This window comes from Lynx canadensis, chromosome E2 (assembly GCF_007474595.2).
Source record: "Lynx canadensis isolate LIC74 chromosome E2, mLynCan4.pri.v2, whole genome shotgun sequence".
In the NCBI taxonomy this organism is placed as follows: Eukaryota; Metazoa; Chordata; class Mammalia; order Carnivora; family Felidae; genus Lynx; species Lynx canadensis.
This window is the reverse complement of record NC_044317.1, coordinates 13,986,172-14,002,132: the sequence shown is the minus strand read 5'-3', so window position 1 is coordinate 14,002,132 and position 15,961 is coordinate 13,986,172. Positions and strand designations below refer to the sequence as shown.

General features: G+C 42.8%; 1 protein-coding gene across 8 annotated transcripts in view; it reads left to right on the top strand.

Annotated features, from left to right (window-relative positions):
- Positions 1 to 14,852, top strand: part of ZNF23 (zinc finger protein 23) — a 33,898-nt gene extending 19,046 nt beyond the window's left edge. For 3 of the 8 annotated variants that reach the window (XM_032591334.1, XM_030298169.2, XM_030298170.1), the window contains exons 2-5: positions 4,487 to 4,551; positions 6,762 to 6,888; positions 7,461 to 7,574; positions 12,584 to 14,852. In XM_032591334.1, the coding sequence (XP_032447225.1) occupies positions 4,519 to 4,551; positions 6,762 to 6,888; positions 7,461 to 7,574; positions 12,584 to 14,376 (2,067 nt within the window). In that variant the 5' untranslated portion in view covers positions 4,487 to 4,518 and the 3' untranslated portion in view covers positions 14,377 to 14,852. Of the gene's footprint in view, positions 1 to 4,486; positions 4,552 to 5,115; positions 5,166 to 6,711; positions 6,889 to 7,460; positions 7,575 to 12,583 lie in introns of all 8 variants that reach the window. The other 5 variants (XM_032591336.1, XM_032591335.1, XM_030298176.2 and 2 more) reach the window with 4 other exon arrangements.
- The last annotated feature ends 1,109 nt before the right edge of the window (positions 14,853 to 15,961 follow it).

The following is a 15,961-nucleotide window of genomic DNA, read 5'->3' as shown; positions in this document are numbered from 1 at the left end:
GCTTAATGTCTGTATATTTGGATATGTGAAACATTACTATGGTTATGAGTGTCAGAACAAAAAGGCACACTCAGAGAAGCCTGTCACGCCCTCCCTTCCCCTGCCAATCTCATCTACCCTATTTCCTTCCAGCCTGTTTGCATCACAGGCTCCTTTCACTTCCTACCCATATTTGAGGCAACCATTCTCCTTAGTTTCTGATTTATCCTTCTATTTTTTTTTTTTTGTACAATTGACCAGATACGTGTGTATTTTCTTATACTCCCATTTTTTGATACACAAAAGGTAGCACTCTACCTTTTGCATTTGCTTGTTTCATTTGAAGATATATTCTGGAAACCACTCCATATCATAGAGATAAGTATCTTTTTAAAAAACGTTATTCATGTATACTGAAGACTGCATCTAGCATGACATTTAAGAAGCATAATGGTAAAATGAGCACCCATGAACACACCACCCCTTTAAGGAGGAGAACATTTCTGGTATTGGTGCATCTTTCTGTGTGCTCCTTCTCAACCCAGCTCCCAACTTCCTACCCCTAGAGGTAACAACTAGTATTTTGTATTAATCGTCATCTTACCTATTTATAAAAATAATTTTATCACACAAAATATGTCTGTAAACATTTTGTTTTTGAGCTTTATGAAAATGGCATTGTAGTGTCTCTAGTCATCTGGGGTTTGTATAACTCAATTTTTAAAAAAGAAAACATTTTTATTTTTATAATTTTATTTCAGTTAATTTTTTTTTTTGAGAGAGAGAATTCACATGTGTGCAGGGAGGGGCAGAGAGAGACAGACAGAAGAGAGAGAATCCCAAGTAGGCTCCACACCCAGCGCAGAGCCTGATGTGGGGCTTGATCTCACGACTGTGAGATCATGACCTGGACTGATATCTAAAGTCTGATACTTAGCCAACTGAGCCACCTAGGTGCCCCTCTTGTAACTCAAGATTATGTTCCTGAAGTCATCTATGTTGTTGTGTGTAATTGTGAGCTGTTCATTTTTGCTGCTGGGTAATGTTCATTTTTTGGTGGGGGTGGGTAATGTTCATTTAAAAAATGATAGGACAGGGGCACCTGGGTGACTCAGTCAGTTGAGCGTCTGACTTCAGCTCTTGTCATGATCTCATGATTCGTGATTTCGAGCCCCACATTGGGCTCTGTGCTGACAGCTCAGAGCCTGGAGCCTGCTTCGGATTCTGTGTCTCTCTTTCTCTCTGCCCTTCCCCCACTCATTCCCTCTCTCTCTCTCTGTCTTTCAAATGTAAACTAAAAACATAAAATTTTTTTTTAAAAAAGATAAGACAGTTTATGTACTCTCAGTGGATATGTAGGTTGTTTCCAGTTTTTTTAAATCAAAATACTGATAATAATTTTGTACATATTTTCTACATATGAGAGTTTCTCTAGGGCATACATTTTTAAATTTAGGCATGAATATTGAATTTGATTAAATGCCTTTGGCATCTGTTGGGATGGAGAGTGTGTTTATTTTTCTTTGATTTATTCATGTGAAAAAGTATACTAATCTGTGTCTTGATATTGAGCTTTACTTGCTTTCCTGGGATGATCCCTTTTAGTCATGGCATGTCACTTTAATGAACTACTGGAGTCTATTCCTTTATAGTGGGGATTTTTCTGTGAGTATTCATAAATGAGACTGGTCTGTGGTTTTTACATGAGTATTGTGCTGGCATCATAAAAAGGACTGGGAAACTTATTTTGCTGTTTTTTTCTACAGTTTCAGTACTGTTAGAACTACTCGTTTCTTAAAGACTTGAAAAGATTTGTTCATGATACATGTGGGTTCAGTGTTTTGTGAGCATTTGCTCTTTACTGGCTATGTCAGTTTAATTAGGTAAAAGTGATCATGGATTACAGAAAAATATCTACATAACAAAATAAATAGAGTTGATTTATTAGATTGAAATAGAATTATATGTTCTTCCATTATAGGATAGGTTTTCTTTTTAAGCATTCGTAGAATTTTTTTTAGGCATTTTAGCTAAAAAAACAAAACAAAAAGCCCCCAAAACTTTGTAAAGCAGAAGTAAATAGATCAGGTTATTTAAACACCATGCAATAAAGCCAAAATTATGAATAGAGAAGAAATTAATAACAAACTATCCTAAACAATTCTGTGGTCAGAGACAAAACACAGTTGCTGACCAGCTATAAAATATAATTAATTAAAACAAAATATTTTTTTCAAAACCTCTGGCCTGTGGGTAATAGTGTATTCAGAGGGAAAATTTATGGCCATACAGATTTTAATTGCTAAATAGTAAAGAATAAACATAAATGAATAAATCATGCATCCTCAGGAAGGTAGAAAAAAACCTTTTGCAGTCTAGCTTCCCCCAGAAGCAAAACACGGGACAGAGGTTTCTGTGCAGGCAGTTTATTTGGGAATGTATTCCAAGGGCAGAGTGAACAGCAAGGGGAGTAAAACAGAGGAGGGAGAGCCAATACAAGGATGTGTTGTCAGGCTGGCCTGTCTATAGGCCCCTGGCGCTCATTCTTGCAGGATCTTTGAGCAGCCTTGGAATCTCATGGGTGCTAATGTAGGGGACTAAAGGGGAAAATATTTATCCATTGACTTCTATCCCCTGTTGGTCAAGGGTGGCCTCACAAGCCTTAACTTGTCTGTGTTTTGGGACCTAGCAGGTATCCACAGGTATCTGCAGATGTCCCACACAGGATGCCAGAAAAGCCCCAGGGCAGGAGCCAGCCACATGTGGTATAGATCCTTGAGGAGGCATTGGTAGGTTGTCCCTGCTCAAAGCTGATCAAAGCCTCTTGAACTGGGCTGAGACCAGAGGATTTGGAGTGGTACATAAAGTATCTCTTACAGAGCTAAAGAAACAAAGAAAGCAGAACGTAATGAAGGAAATAGAGGAGTGATGTTCTAAATAAATAGAAAAGCTTATTCTTTAAAAATAAAAGAAAACAACATTCAAATAGACAAATCATTGTTCCACTTGACTTTATTAGTCTGCTCAGGCTGCCGTAACAAAATACAGTAAGTTATTCGGCTTAAACAACAGAGATTTATTTCTCACAGTTCTGGAGGCTGGGAGCCCAAGATTAAGATGCCACACAATTCGGTTCTTGATAAGGGCTCTCCTTGAGTTACAGTTGGCTGTCTTCTCATTGTGTCCTCACATGGTAGAAAATGAACTCTGGTGTCTCTTCTGCTTTTTTTTTTTTTTTTTTTAATTTTTTTTTTCAACGTTTATTTATTTTTGGGACAGAGAGAGACAGAGCATGAACGGGGGAGGGGAGAGAGAGAGGGAGACACAGAATCGGAAACAGGCTCCAGGCTCTGAGCCATCAGCCCAGAGCCCGACGCGGGGCTCGAACTCCCGGACCGCGAGATGGTGACCTGGCCGAAGTCGGACGCTTAACCGACTGCGCCACCCAGGCGCCCCTCTTCTGCTTTTTTATAGGGGCACCAGACCTCTCATATTATGGCTTTGTTTCACCTTATTACCTCATAGGATCTATATCCAAATATAGTCATGTTGGGGGAGAGGACTTCATCATACGAATTTTGGGGGTGGGGAGACATGTTCCATCCATAACATTAACAAAGGGGAAGGGGTCTAGAAAGCACACATATTCAAAAGAAGTGGGAAAAACAAAGTAGTTCCAGATATGGAAGAAATGGAATGAATCATGAACCAGTGTTTTCCACAGTTCTGCACTAAAGTGAAACCCTAGAAGACATAGATGATATTTTAGGAAAACACAGGTTTTCAAGACTGACTTTGGGAGCAGTAACCAGAAAATAACCAGTCCATGTGTTTTGAATACAATGAACAAGAAGTGCTCGGTCACGGGACCCTAGATAATTGAGTGACCCCTCAGGATGCTGAGGCCCTGGCTTCTTCACTATCAGAGGGCTGGAAAGTATGAGGAGGTAGCACGGGACCTGAAAGGTAAACCTGGGCCATGTGGGAGCCTGGCTTCCCAAGATCTCTACAGAGGTATCAGGGCTCTTGAGAACACTCAGTTATGTAAGGGAATAAGCAGGATGTAGGGGAATAGCTCTCTCCTCCAGCTCCCTGGGGCATGACTCTCAGGCCTCTGTGCTGGGGCTGCAGCCATGCTGGCCTGGCTTCCCTTGCAGTGTAATCGAGGATGATCCTTGTTTAGAGAAAAAGAAGTAAGTCCATGATCTTGGTAATGTTCTATTTCTTGAGCTGAATTGTCGCTTTATTATTCTTTAGGCTCTCTATACATTTTATGTATGCTCTAGTGTATGTGATATGTGTCAGAATTGTAAAACCCTAGGGTTCCTAGGATCAGTGTCATTGGTGGGAGGGGTCATGGGCACTGGATCACCCCCTTCTTCTTGTGGCAGCTCCCGCTTGCATTCCTGTCTGGACACTGGCTGCCTGTGTCTCACATCTCTGAGGGGCTGTGTTGTTCCTGCAGGGGCGGGACTTGCTTCACATCTGTCTCTCTGTTTTTCCTCAGCTCCAGGCCTTCTCTGAGAGGGAGAGCAGGTAATGGCAGCCATGCTCCTGACAGCCTGGCCCCAGGTGAGCTGTGGGTCCTTCAGCTCTACCTCTGAGCAGTTTCACATTGAAGAAGGGAAGCTGGTGAGCTTTGTGATGGAAGTTGGAGGGGTCCTCCTCGCTTCCGCCTGGAACTCATGGGAAGAGCGGTGACGCGAAGGGATGGAAGCAGCAGGAGAGCATCCCTGAAGGCAGGGGTGAAGTGTTCTGCACACTGAGGTTCTTTGCTCCTCTGGTGAATAGGCGACAGGAAGCTGCCCATGGAGGATGCTCCGTGCAAGGATGTGAATGGAGGAGGGTAGCACTGGCTTAGGATGTCCAGAGACCAGGGCATAGGTGAAAAGGAGTAGTAGGACCAGGTCAACACAAAGGATGGCTGTGCCTCTAATATGGTGTGGAGACGAGGGTAGTGGGGTCTGGAGGGAAAAAACAGGATGTCCTATGGGACAGGATGTCTCATTGTGTCCTGGAGAGACTTTCAGGGCTTGGGTGCAGGGGCTCAAACTTTAGGTTTCTGATAAAAGCTCTGGACCCTCCCCCTCCCTTAGAAAAATAAGCATGCAAACCAAATTTTCCATATAATTTCAGGGACTTCACGGACTCCCTGAAGCACATCCATGGACCTCCATGGACTACAGGTTGGGAATAATCATAGTCACAGTAATCCCAGTAGCATTGTTTGCGGCTTGCTATGCTGCAGGCATAATACTAAGCACTTGCATGGATCGCTCAGTCTTGATTCCTTGCCCTTGACATAGGTGCTGTGTTGTGCTCACTCTGCTACAAAACATAGGAAGGCAAAGGGGAGCAGAGTGCCTTGCCCAGAGTCACACAGCTGTTAATTTGATTCTTCTCTGCTCATTCCTGTGACCTGTGCAATCAGTGACGTTAAGGTGGTCAGATTTGTCCTGGCTGTGTAGGGAATAATTTTCAGGGTGATTCAAGAGGAAGGTGTCCACTTAGAAAGAATTCCATTGGTCCAGGTGATAATGGGCTTCATCAAGGAAAGTAGTTAAAAAAAAAAAAAGAACCCAATTCAAGTAATGCTTAACAAAACCTTTAGGATATGGAGAGTCAGGATTGAGGGTAGAGTAAGAGAGAGGGAGGAGTCAGGAACATTTCCCAGGATTCTAGCTGACGTTTCCTGCACAGATAGTGGAGGGGGTGGGGTGGGGTGGGGTGGGGTTGAATTCAGGAGCCTCCAACTTGCTGGGGTAAAGGGTGGTGGTGGTGGGCAGTGAAGGTATTTAATTTTGTGCAGAGAAGTTCCTTGGCCCATCCAAGGTCACAGATGAGTGACACTTAGACTTACCCAGTGGTTGGACTATGCTTGTTGATGGGTGGGGGTCAGTAGAATCAAGCAAAATCCTGGCAGAAAGGAATTGAGGGTATATCCCTGCCAGCCTGTCACCCAGGTTATTACAGAGGACTGAGATGGGCAGGGAGAAAGCGCAACCAGAGGCCGCAGCTGCCCGGAAGGGAGGCATCAATCCTGATGCAGGGCCTGTGCCGGGTGCACGGTGTAGTGATGCAGAGATGAGCAGCTGGAATGGTGGCAGAGCACCTGGCCACTAGGAAGGCTGATCTCCCCTCTTTCCCGAACCCTGGAGAAAAGTGAGTTCTTGGGTAAAGTTGGAAAGGATGAGGCCTGATGGGAGCGTGTAACAAAATCGGGTTTTCAGCAAGACCCATCTGGAAGCAGAATGGGCTGCCGTTCCTGCCTCAGCCAGTCTGGGCAGCACTGAGCTGCTAGAGGTGCTCAGGCAGTTGCACAGCCCCTCGTGGCAGGGTCAGTGACAGGAATCCAGATGGGGGCTGGTTGAGATGGAGGCCGTAGCTGTTCTCTGGGGGTGGCTGGACGTTTATGGGGGTAGGGATCAGGGTGGGCATGCTGGTGGGCAAGTCCTGAGCCGTATCTGCCCCTGAAGACATGGCTAGCAGAAAGAATGGAGTTGCTTTTGGGGAACTTGATTATGGGAATTTTTCTCTGTCATCCCAACTTAGGATATCTTTTATAAATGTAAAATATGGCATGAGGTTTCCCTGCCATGAGAGAGGTCAGATAATTCTCCATGGTTTACTTTCCAGGTGCTTTTTCTCAAACCTTTCCCTTTTTTTATTAATTTTGTGCTCTTCACAAGCTCCCTCCCCAAGCCCTTATACTGCCCTCTGCCCCTCACCTAGGGCCTGAGCCATGGAACTGGCCCTAGGGCAGCAGGAACCTGTTGTTTCAGAAGTCGGTGACCTTCGAGGACGTGGCTGTGTACTTCACTCAGACGGAATGGAATGGCCTGTCCCCTGCACAGAGGGCCCTGTACAGGGATGTGATGCTGGAGAATTATGGAAATGTGGCCTCCCTGGGTAAGGCCTCTCTCCCCCTGGGACCCAGACTCTGCCAGTTGGGGTTTCCTGGCTTATTGACCCCTGACAGGTTGCAGGTGGGGTCTGTAGAAATCCTTTACTGAGTCGGAACCCCAGGGGTTGAGATTCCTAATCCCCCTTGAGTTAGGGGTTGCTGGAAAGGGTGAATCCCAAGCCTTTATTGGGCCAATATAGGATTTTGCTGGGACTAGTGTGCACTCTTTATCCATCCTCTAGAAGTTGTGGTTTGGATACAGTGTGGGAAAAAGAAACTTACTGTTCCACGGCATTATCTTCACATTCACCCTCATCTGACCTGCATATCTTGGTCTTTCGGGCTCACAGCCCAGGCCATTCCCAACTCCTCCCACACCTTCTCAGGTACCCCCCCCCCCCAACATACACACATACACTTTCCAAGCCATTCCCCCCTTTCCTGTCGTCTTTAGGCATGGGATCCCCTACAGCTCTTATTTTCCCTTCCCATTGCCAAGACAGTTGGAGAAGAGGCTTAAGAACTCATCTCTGGGAGATTATTCACCTCTCTCTCCTCTTTCTTTCCCCCTAAACAGGATTTTCACTTCTCAAACCTGCTGTGATATCGCAACTGGAGGGAGCAGGTCAGCTGGGGGACCCATCTCCACTGGTGGCTGGAACAGAAATATGCTCCCAGGGTGTCTGGACTGGTAAGGGACACACAGCTGCCTTTGATGGGGGAGTTAAACTCTTTAGGAAGAAAACCAACGTTAGCAACATATAAGCATGCCACATTTATGAGCCAGCTGTAGAAATTAAAATTTAAATAATGTTGATGATTTATAGAGATATGTACAGTTGAGACCTGATTATTTTTGCAGTTTGCTGTTTCTTTGTAATTCCAAGAACAGATCTTTTTTTCAAATGCCTTATTCTAATTCTTTTCAGTTCTAATTTTGGAATTCTGCTTTTCTCAGATGAAATGAATGGATTCAGTATTTTGGGGTCCTTGCTACTTTCTAAACATTGTACACTTAATGTGATGGATGGAGAATTAACAGTCTTTTTGTACAGAAAGGCAGAATAGCCTGGTGGTTAAAAGTACAGTCTTTGGAGTAGACTTCCCTGAGGTTCAATCCCAACTGCTATTCCTAGTTACAGGATTTCCTAGTTGTGACTTTGAGTAGGTCAGTTATTTGAGTTCTCTAAGATTCAATGTTTTTATCCCTGAAAATGGAATAATAAAATGAGAGAACAGTGCTAGTCTTGTGGGTTGAGGATTACATGAGATAATACATATTAAATGTGTAACTTATAGTGTGTGCTCAGTGAAATATTAGTATTTATTATTACTTTTTTGTGTGGAGAAGACAGCTTAAGCTGTGGGAAATAAGGTGGAAGGAAGTGCTCTCAGTTCAGTGCTTCTCAAATGATGTGCAAATGAATCACCTCTGGGTATCTTGTAAATATGCATATTGTCATTTAGTAAGTCTGGCATGGGGCCAAGAGTCTACATTTCTGTTAATTCTCAGGTTCTGCCAATGTATCTATTTCCCAGATCTTACTTGAAGTAGCAAGCTTCTCATTGGCTTAAGCAGAGTAGGTACCAGACGATTTCCCATTTCTTGTGATTTCCTATTTACTTCTCTGCGTTTGTGGTCCATAAGATTCTCTTGTGTCTTTTCAATGAATCCTCTTATTTATTTACTTAAAAAAACTTTTTTGTAATGTTGGTTTATTTTAGAGAGAGGGAGAGACAGAGCATGAGTGGGGGAGGGGCAGAGAGAGGGAGACACAGAATCCTGAAGCAGGCTCCAGGCTCGAGCTGTCAGCACAGAGCCCCATGTGGGGCTTGAACTCATGGGCCACGAGATTATGACCTGAGCCGAAGTTAGACACTTAACTGATTAAGCCGCTCAGGTGTCCCATGAATCCTTTAAAGATTCAGTGGATTTTTGTTCCTTCTAGTCATTCAACCAGATGATTCCTGACAAAGGAAGACATGTTTTGCAAAATCAAGAGTTTAAAGCGCATTGCATATAATATGGAGGAAGCTCCATATAATCGTGGATCTCCTCAAAGGAGTCTGGATTTCATTCCGTAGGCAACAGACAATCCTGAAGTCTTTGAAGTTTTTGAATAACCCATCGTGATCTTAGCTGAGAATGGGAACATCAATCCAATTAGTTTGTGTTTGTTAATTGGAGTGAGGAATCAGATGGCTTTTAGGTAGACAGAGGGGAAAGGCCTAGGGCACAGGCCCATGTCAGCCGAGTTGATTCTCTGTTAAAAAGCTTTTTCAGAAGGCCCACATAGTGACATCTGTTTATATCTCATTTGCTACAACTGTGTCTTCTGGTCCCCCTACTGCAGGAGAGGGCAGAAAATAGTTTTTAGCTGTAGTTTTTACTGCTACCTCAAACACATGGGAGGCTGTGCTAGTAAGGAAGAAAGGGAGAATGGATACTGGTTAAGAAACCGGTAGCATCTGCCACAATGTAGGATTTGGCAAATAGAAGATCACTAGTATAGAAAAATTGGCAAAGAATATAAATGTTTGATCCACATAAGAAGTACAAATTTAAATCAATGAAAAATCTTCACCCTCAATAGAAAGCAATGAAAAAGAAATTAAAACAGATGTTACACCTAACATACTTGACATAGGCAGGGTGGGTCTGAAGACCCAGAGAGGGTCCTGCAGGGCCAGCAAAGATGGTCCTTGGCTTTGAGCAGGATAGAAATCAAGTTGCGAGCCAGGATAAAGTGAGAGCAGAGTTTACTGAATAGCATAAGTGATAGAGTATAGCAGATGAGTGTCTGGGAGACTGAGAAAAGAAAGGAGAGTGAGTCTCTCCTTTGCTCAGGGTCTGGGGTTTCTATTCAGAATGTACATGTCCTCTGTGGGCACCCAGGAACTGGTCAGAACAAAGACAAGTGTCCGGGTGTCCTCCATAATTCACTTACTCCCTGCTGCCAGGGGGTTTTGGCATCAGGTGTCTAGAGTCAGTGGTGTGGAAAACATACATGACAGCCTTGCTTAGTCATTCCATAGATGTTACCACCTGTGCTGGAAGAGTGTAAAAAATCATTAACTTCTGACTCACACAGGAAGGACATACATCATTTGTTCCATAAGGCATTTATGTGGCCAAAGTGCAGGTCCTAGAAAGAATAGAAGCAGGAACAGAAGCAAGTAGTTTTTCATGGAGTCCCTTCAGTTTTCCTTGCTCATACTGAGAACAATTATAGTAAGTGATGGAGAGAATACACCAAACTGGAATAGACTTCTGGAGGTGAATGTGAATCAGTAGTCTTTCTAGAAAGTACTTTAGCGATACATATCAAAAGCCTTTTTTTTTTTTTCAATGTTTATTTATTTTTGGGACAGAGAGAGACAGAGCATGAACGGGGGAGGGGCAGAGAGAGAGGGAGACACAGAATCAGAAACAGGCTCCAGGCTCTGAGCCATCAGCCCAGAGCCCGACGCGGGGCTCGAACTCACGGACTGCGAGATCGTGACCTGGCTGAAGTCGGACGCTTAACCGACTGCGCCACCCAGGCGCCCCTCAAAAGCCTTTTAAAAGTTTGTCCTCGATAGCCTGGAAATTCCCTCCTAGGGTGTCCTGATAATAATCAGGGATATAAACAAAGATGTACATGCATGGAAGTTCATCATAATTTTATATAATAAAATGCTGGAAATAACCTGCATAATCAGGATAGAGATAATTGATTAAATTAACATGCCTCTTTAGGATGGAATGCTTATTTAGCCATTTAAAAAAATTTTTTTTTAAATTTTTTTTTAATTTTTTTTTTTTTAACGTTTATTTACTTTTGGGACAGAGAGAGACAGAGCATGAACAGGGGAGGGTCAGAGAGAGAGAAGGAGACACAGAATCTGAAACAGGCTCCAGGGTCTGAGCTGTCAGCACAGAGCCCGACGCGGGGCTTGAACACACGAGCCGTGAGATCATGACCTGAGCCGAAGTCGGACGCTTAACCGACTGAGCCACCCAGGCGCCCCTTTAAAATATTTTTACAGAATATCTAAAGATACTGGAAAATTATCCTTATTAATGTTAGGAAAGAAAAATATTTTCATTTTTGAAAAAATGTTTTTAGAAGAATGATTGGAAGGAAAATGGTTGAGGGAGGAAATACATCAGAAGATTAGCTGTAGTTGTTGTTAGGTGGTTGTATTTCAGGTAATTTGAATTTTTTTCTTTGCATGTTTCTGATATTAGAGATGAATATTAGTTTTGTAATTGGGAAAAGACCAACAGTATTTTGAAAATGCTTGCTAGGGAAATCTAGGTCATTTGGATCTTTTGAGGGAGATTTAATGAAATACTGGGGAAGTGGGCTTATTACATGTGGTTGAGGAGAGATGGGAGATGAAAAAATACAGGCAGCATTTTCAGGCCAATTTTAAGAGATTTGGGAGCAAAGACAGATCCTGGCTCCATTGGAACTGTAGGAATTCTAAAAAGAACGTTAGGGACTGACCACTTTCAGGATTGAGGGAGGAAGTAGAAGGAAAGACCAGGAGAATGCAGCAGTGTTCTGGAGGGGTGGGGAGAGATGGATCAAAGGGATAAAGCAGGCCAAAAGATTGTCTTTTTTTTTTTTAATGTTTATTTTATTTTATTTTATTTAAAAAAAATTTTTTTTTTCAACGTTTATTTATTTTTGGGACAGAGAGAGACAGAGCATGAACAGGGGAGGGGCAGAGAGAGAGAGACACAGAATCGGAAACAGGCTCCTTTTAATGTTTATTTTAGAGAGAGGGAGTGCACATGTGCATGCAAAGTGGGGAGGGGCAGAAAGAGAGGGAGAGAGAATCCCAAGCAGGCTCTGTGCTGAGCGTGAGATCATGACTTGAGCCAAAATCAAGAGCTGGACGCTTAACTGACTGAACCACCCAGATGCCCCTAAAGATTGCCTTTGTAAGCAGAGAAAGCAGAAGGTGAAGGAGGAATTTTAGAGAGCCTAGAGTTTAAGTTCCAAGAAAAGAAATAAGATTATTTCTCTTTCACTTCCTGGTGCTGCAAACACTTGCCACCCTCAGCGTTGCTACAAGTTGTTGGATCCTATGCCTTTTCCTTTGTAAGTAGTTTCCATTCTTATTAACCATGGACAGCTGAGAAAAGAACTGCAGCGTGTAGTAAAGTGTGGTGTGATAAAAAGAATGCTCATCTGGTGGAGAAGACCTAGGATTTTGTTCTACTGCTGTCACTTTTAACTTTTATGTTACTGGAACATCATCTTAAATCATTCATGCTCAAAACTGTACAGAGAGTGTATAAAGCATACTGGAGAAACAAGTCGCTGAAACTTCCTGTGCCAGATTGCTCGGTTTCTTGTGTATCCTTCCAGTAGTTTTCTAGGCATACATATACAAATCTATATGTATTTATTAGCCCGTTTTATTTTCCTTTATAGAAATGGAATCTAATTTATATCCATTTCTCAACTTGTTTTTCCATTTAACAGTGTATCTTGTACATCTTTTCAGGTCAGCATATATGGATTGATTGATTGATTGCCAACTATATATTATTCCATCTTATGGATGAACCTTAGATTTTTTGACCTAGTGTGGATTTTCAAGAAATCCTGATTAACTATGATTCTTTATTACTTTTACCACCATTCTTTTTTTTTTTCTAACATGGTTCTTACATGATATTTTGTTTTCTGTTTTTTTTTATAGTAGATATTGAGAGCCAGACTGACAATAACTTGACAAAGGAAATATATAAAGAAAAACATAATACATCATTTGAACTTCAGAGGGACTTTTTCCAGGAAACAGACTTTTCAGAAGCCTGTATTCTAGAGAAACAGCAGGAAGTCCATTTAGTAGGAAGCATGAAGAAAGAAAACAGCAGCATCATTGATGCAACGGTGAAAGACAACACCAGCCCCGTGGAGGAATGTTTCTTTAGTCAGAGTCCAAACTTCTTTCATTGTCACACCGTCACCACTGGACAGCAGCCCCTTGAACATATGGGATTGGAGAAAGGCTTCAGCTTTGATACAAAACTTATTCAGCATGAACTAATTAATTCTGGGGAAAGAACTTTTAAATGTGAAGAATTAGTGGAAACCTTCAGGTGTAACTCTCAGCATCAAAACAGCTACACTGGGGGAAAGCCCTATCAGTGTAAGGAGTGTGGCAAAGCCTTTAGTGTTAATGCAAAATTAATTTGGCATCAAAGACTTCATAGCGGGGAGAAGCCCTTCAAATGTGTGGAGTGTGGGAAAAGCTTCAGTTACAGTTCCCATTATATCACACATCAGACCACCCACAGCGGGGAGAAGCCCTATCAGTGTAAGGTGTGTGGGAAAGCCTTCAGCGTTAATGGGAGTCTGAACAGGCATCAGAGAATCCATACAGGGGAGAAGCCCTATCAGTGCAAGGAGTGTGGAAACGGCTTCAGCTGCAGTTCCGCATATATCACACATCAGAGAGTCCACACTGGGGAGAAGCCTTACGAGTGCACGGACTGTGGGAAAGCTTTCAATGTTAATGCCAAATTAATTCAACACCAGAGAATCCACACTGGAGAGAAACCTTATGAATGTAATGAGTGTGGGAAAGGCTTCAGGTGCAGTTCCCAGCTTAGGCAGCATCAGAGCATCCACACTGGGGAGAAGCCTTATCAGTGTAAGGAGTGTGGAAAAGCCTTCAGTAATAATGCAAAACTCATTCAGCATCAAAGAATCCACACAGGTGAGAAACCCTATGAGTGTACTGAATGTGGAAAAGCCTTTAGTGTCAAAGGGAAGTTAATCCAGCACCAGAGAATCCACACGGGTGAGAAACCCTATGGTTGTAACGAGTGTGGGAAAGCCTTCAGGTGTAACTCTCAGCTGCGGCAGCATCTGAGAATCCACACCGGGGAGAAGCCTTATGAGTGTAATGAGTGTGGAAAGGCCTTCAACGTTAATGCAAAACTAATGCAACATCAGAGGATTCACACTGGGGAGAAACCCTTTGAATGTAATGAGTGTGGGAAATGCTTTACTTCTAAAAGAAACCTACTTGATCATCATCGAATCCATACTGGAGAAAAGCCTTATCAATGTAAGGAATGTGGGAAAGCCTTCACTATCAATGCCAAACTAACTAGGCATCAGAGAATACACACTGGGGAGAAACCTTTCAAATGTATGGAATGTGAAAAAGCATTTAGCTGTAGTTCTGATTATATTGTACATCAGAGGATCCATACTGGAGAGAAACCCTTTCAATGTAAGGAGTGTGGAAAAGCCTTCCATGTTAATGCCCATTTAATTCGGCATCAGAGAAGCCACACTGGGGAGAAACCCTTTAGATGTGTGGAGTGTGGAAAAGGGTTCAGCTATAGTTCTGATTGTATAATACATCAGACTGTCCATACTTGGAAGAAACCCTTCGTGTGTAATGTGTGTGGGAAAGCCTTCAGGTTTAGCTTCCAACTTAGTCAGCATCAAAGTGTCCATGGTGAAGGCAAATCTTAATGAGGAGGACGTGGCAGAAAACTCTCAAGGTTAATGAAATGGATCAAGTATCATCAGATTCCCCCTGGTAGAAAACCCTGAGAGGGAAATGAATGGGGCATCTTCACATGGAAACAAATCTTTTCCATCTTTTAAAATCAAGAATGAGGACTGGTTAAAAAGTAACATCCAAAATGATAGCTTGTTCTATACCAACAACCAATTAGAAAGTATAATGAAAGAAAGGATCCCATTCCCAACAGCATCAAGAAAAGTGGATTTTCTTGGGATAAACTTAATTATTATACACAGGTCTATGGAGAAGTAAATCTCCAGTAAGGGCCACAAAAGGAAAAATTAATGGGGGAGAGAGAGAAACCTTGTTCTTAGCCAGGAAAACTCAAGATATTCACTCTACCTAAATTTACTTCCCTTTGACAACAAGCATGTATCACTTTTGTAAAGAGGATGAACAATAAAAATTTCCTTAGAAAAGATGAGTACATTTTGTATTTTCATGGAATGGAGAAAACCTTTCCTGAGCACCGTATGAAAGCTAGAAACCAACCATAAGCAAACATACCAAAACACTGAGTTTTCAAAATTAAATACATATGTTCTCAATAATTCCAAATACAGTTAAAAGATAAAGCACAAAAAGTAGAAATACCCTTGTAAGTTTTGTGATATAAAAGTTTAATATATAAAAAGGTCTTACAATTAAGAGATAAGTAATATAATAAAGCCCAGAAAATGATACTAGCAGGCAGTTTTTAAAAAGATGTAAAAATGACTAATGAAGAGATGCTCAGGCTCAGTCCTCTAAGGCGTGAAAAACCATGCACACAGTCATACACAGGGAGCCCCCAAACCTCTCTTCCACAGACCCTCCCATAGATACACTTCTGGTCACAGACACAATGTACCCTATGTATACAGAGACTGTACACTCCCTGAGGCACTGACACCTGCTGCTGCATGCTGTGTAGCTCGAGCTACCGGTGTTGGCCAGGGGTACTATCTTGAGTATTTCAAAGGCACCATTCCTGTTAGAAAGCTAATGATGTGGTGTAGGACCTCAGCAGAGTGTCCTGGGCATGCCATTGTTGTAGAAATCCCTATCCACTGCTCTGCCCCCAGGCTCCTGGGAACTAAGTGGGCGTGGAGGCAGAGCCTGGAACCCCTCAGAACATAGGAGGGAACAAGGCCTTCCCCCTGACTATCTGAACCTGCACTTCTGGGTAGTTCCAGACTTCAAAGTGCCCCAGGCCATTTATTTAGAAACAGGCCCAAAGGTGGATGGCCTGGTCACCCAGCAAATCAGCTGCTAATGTCTCTTACACAGGCCAGAAAGCCACAGTACTCGCCAACCATCCTGGTTCATGAGTAGCCACTAGTTGTGTCTTTGCAGTCCTGGCTTGCAGCAGCATCTGGCAGTTTCTCTGCTGAGGCAAGACCGAGGCAGGGATTCTAGGAGAGTCAGCTGCTGAGGACAATCTGTCCGGGATCTGATACCAGTGTTCTATGTGACCATGGTTTCTAGGTCTCAGGCCCTTGTCAGTGCAGGGTGAGGGCTGGCAACAGAACTCAAGGCTGTTCCCACCCA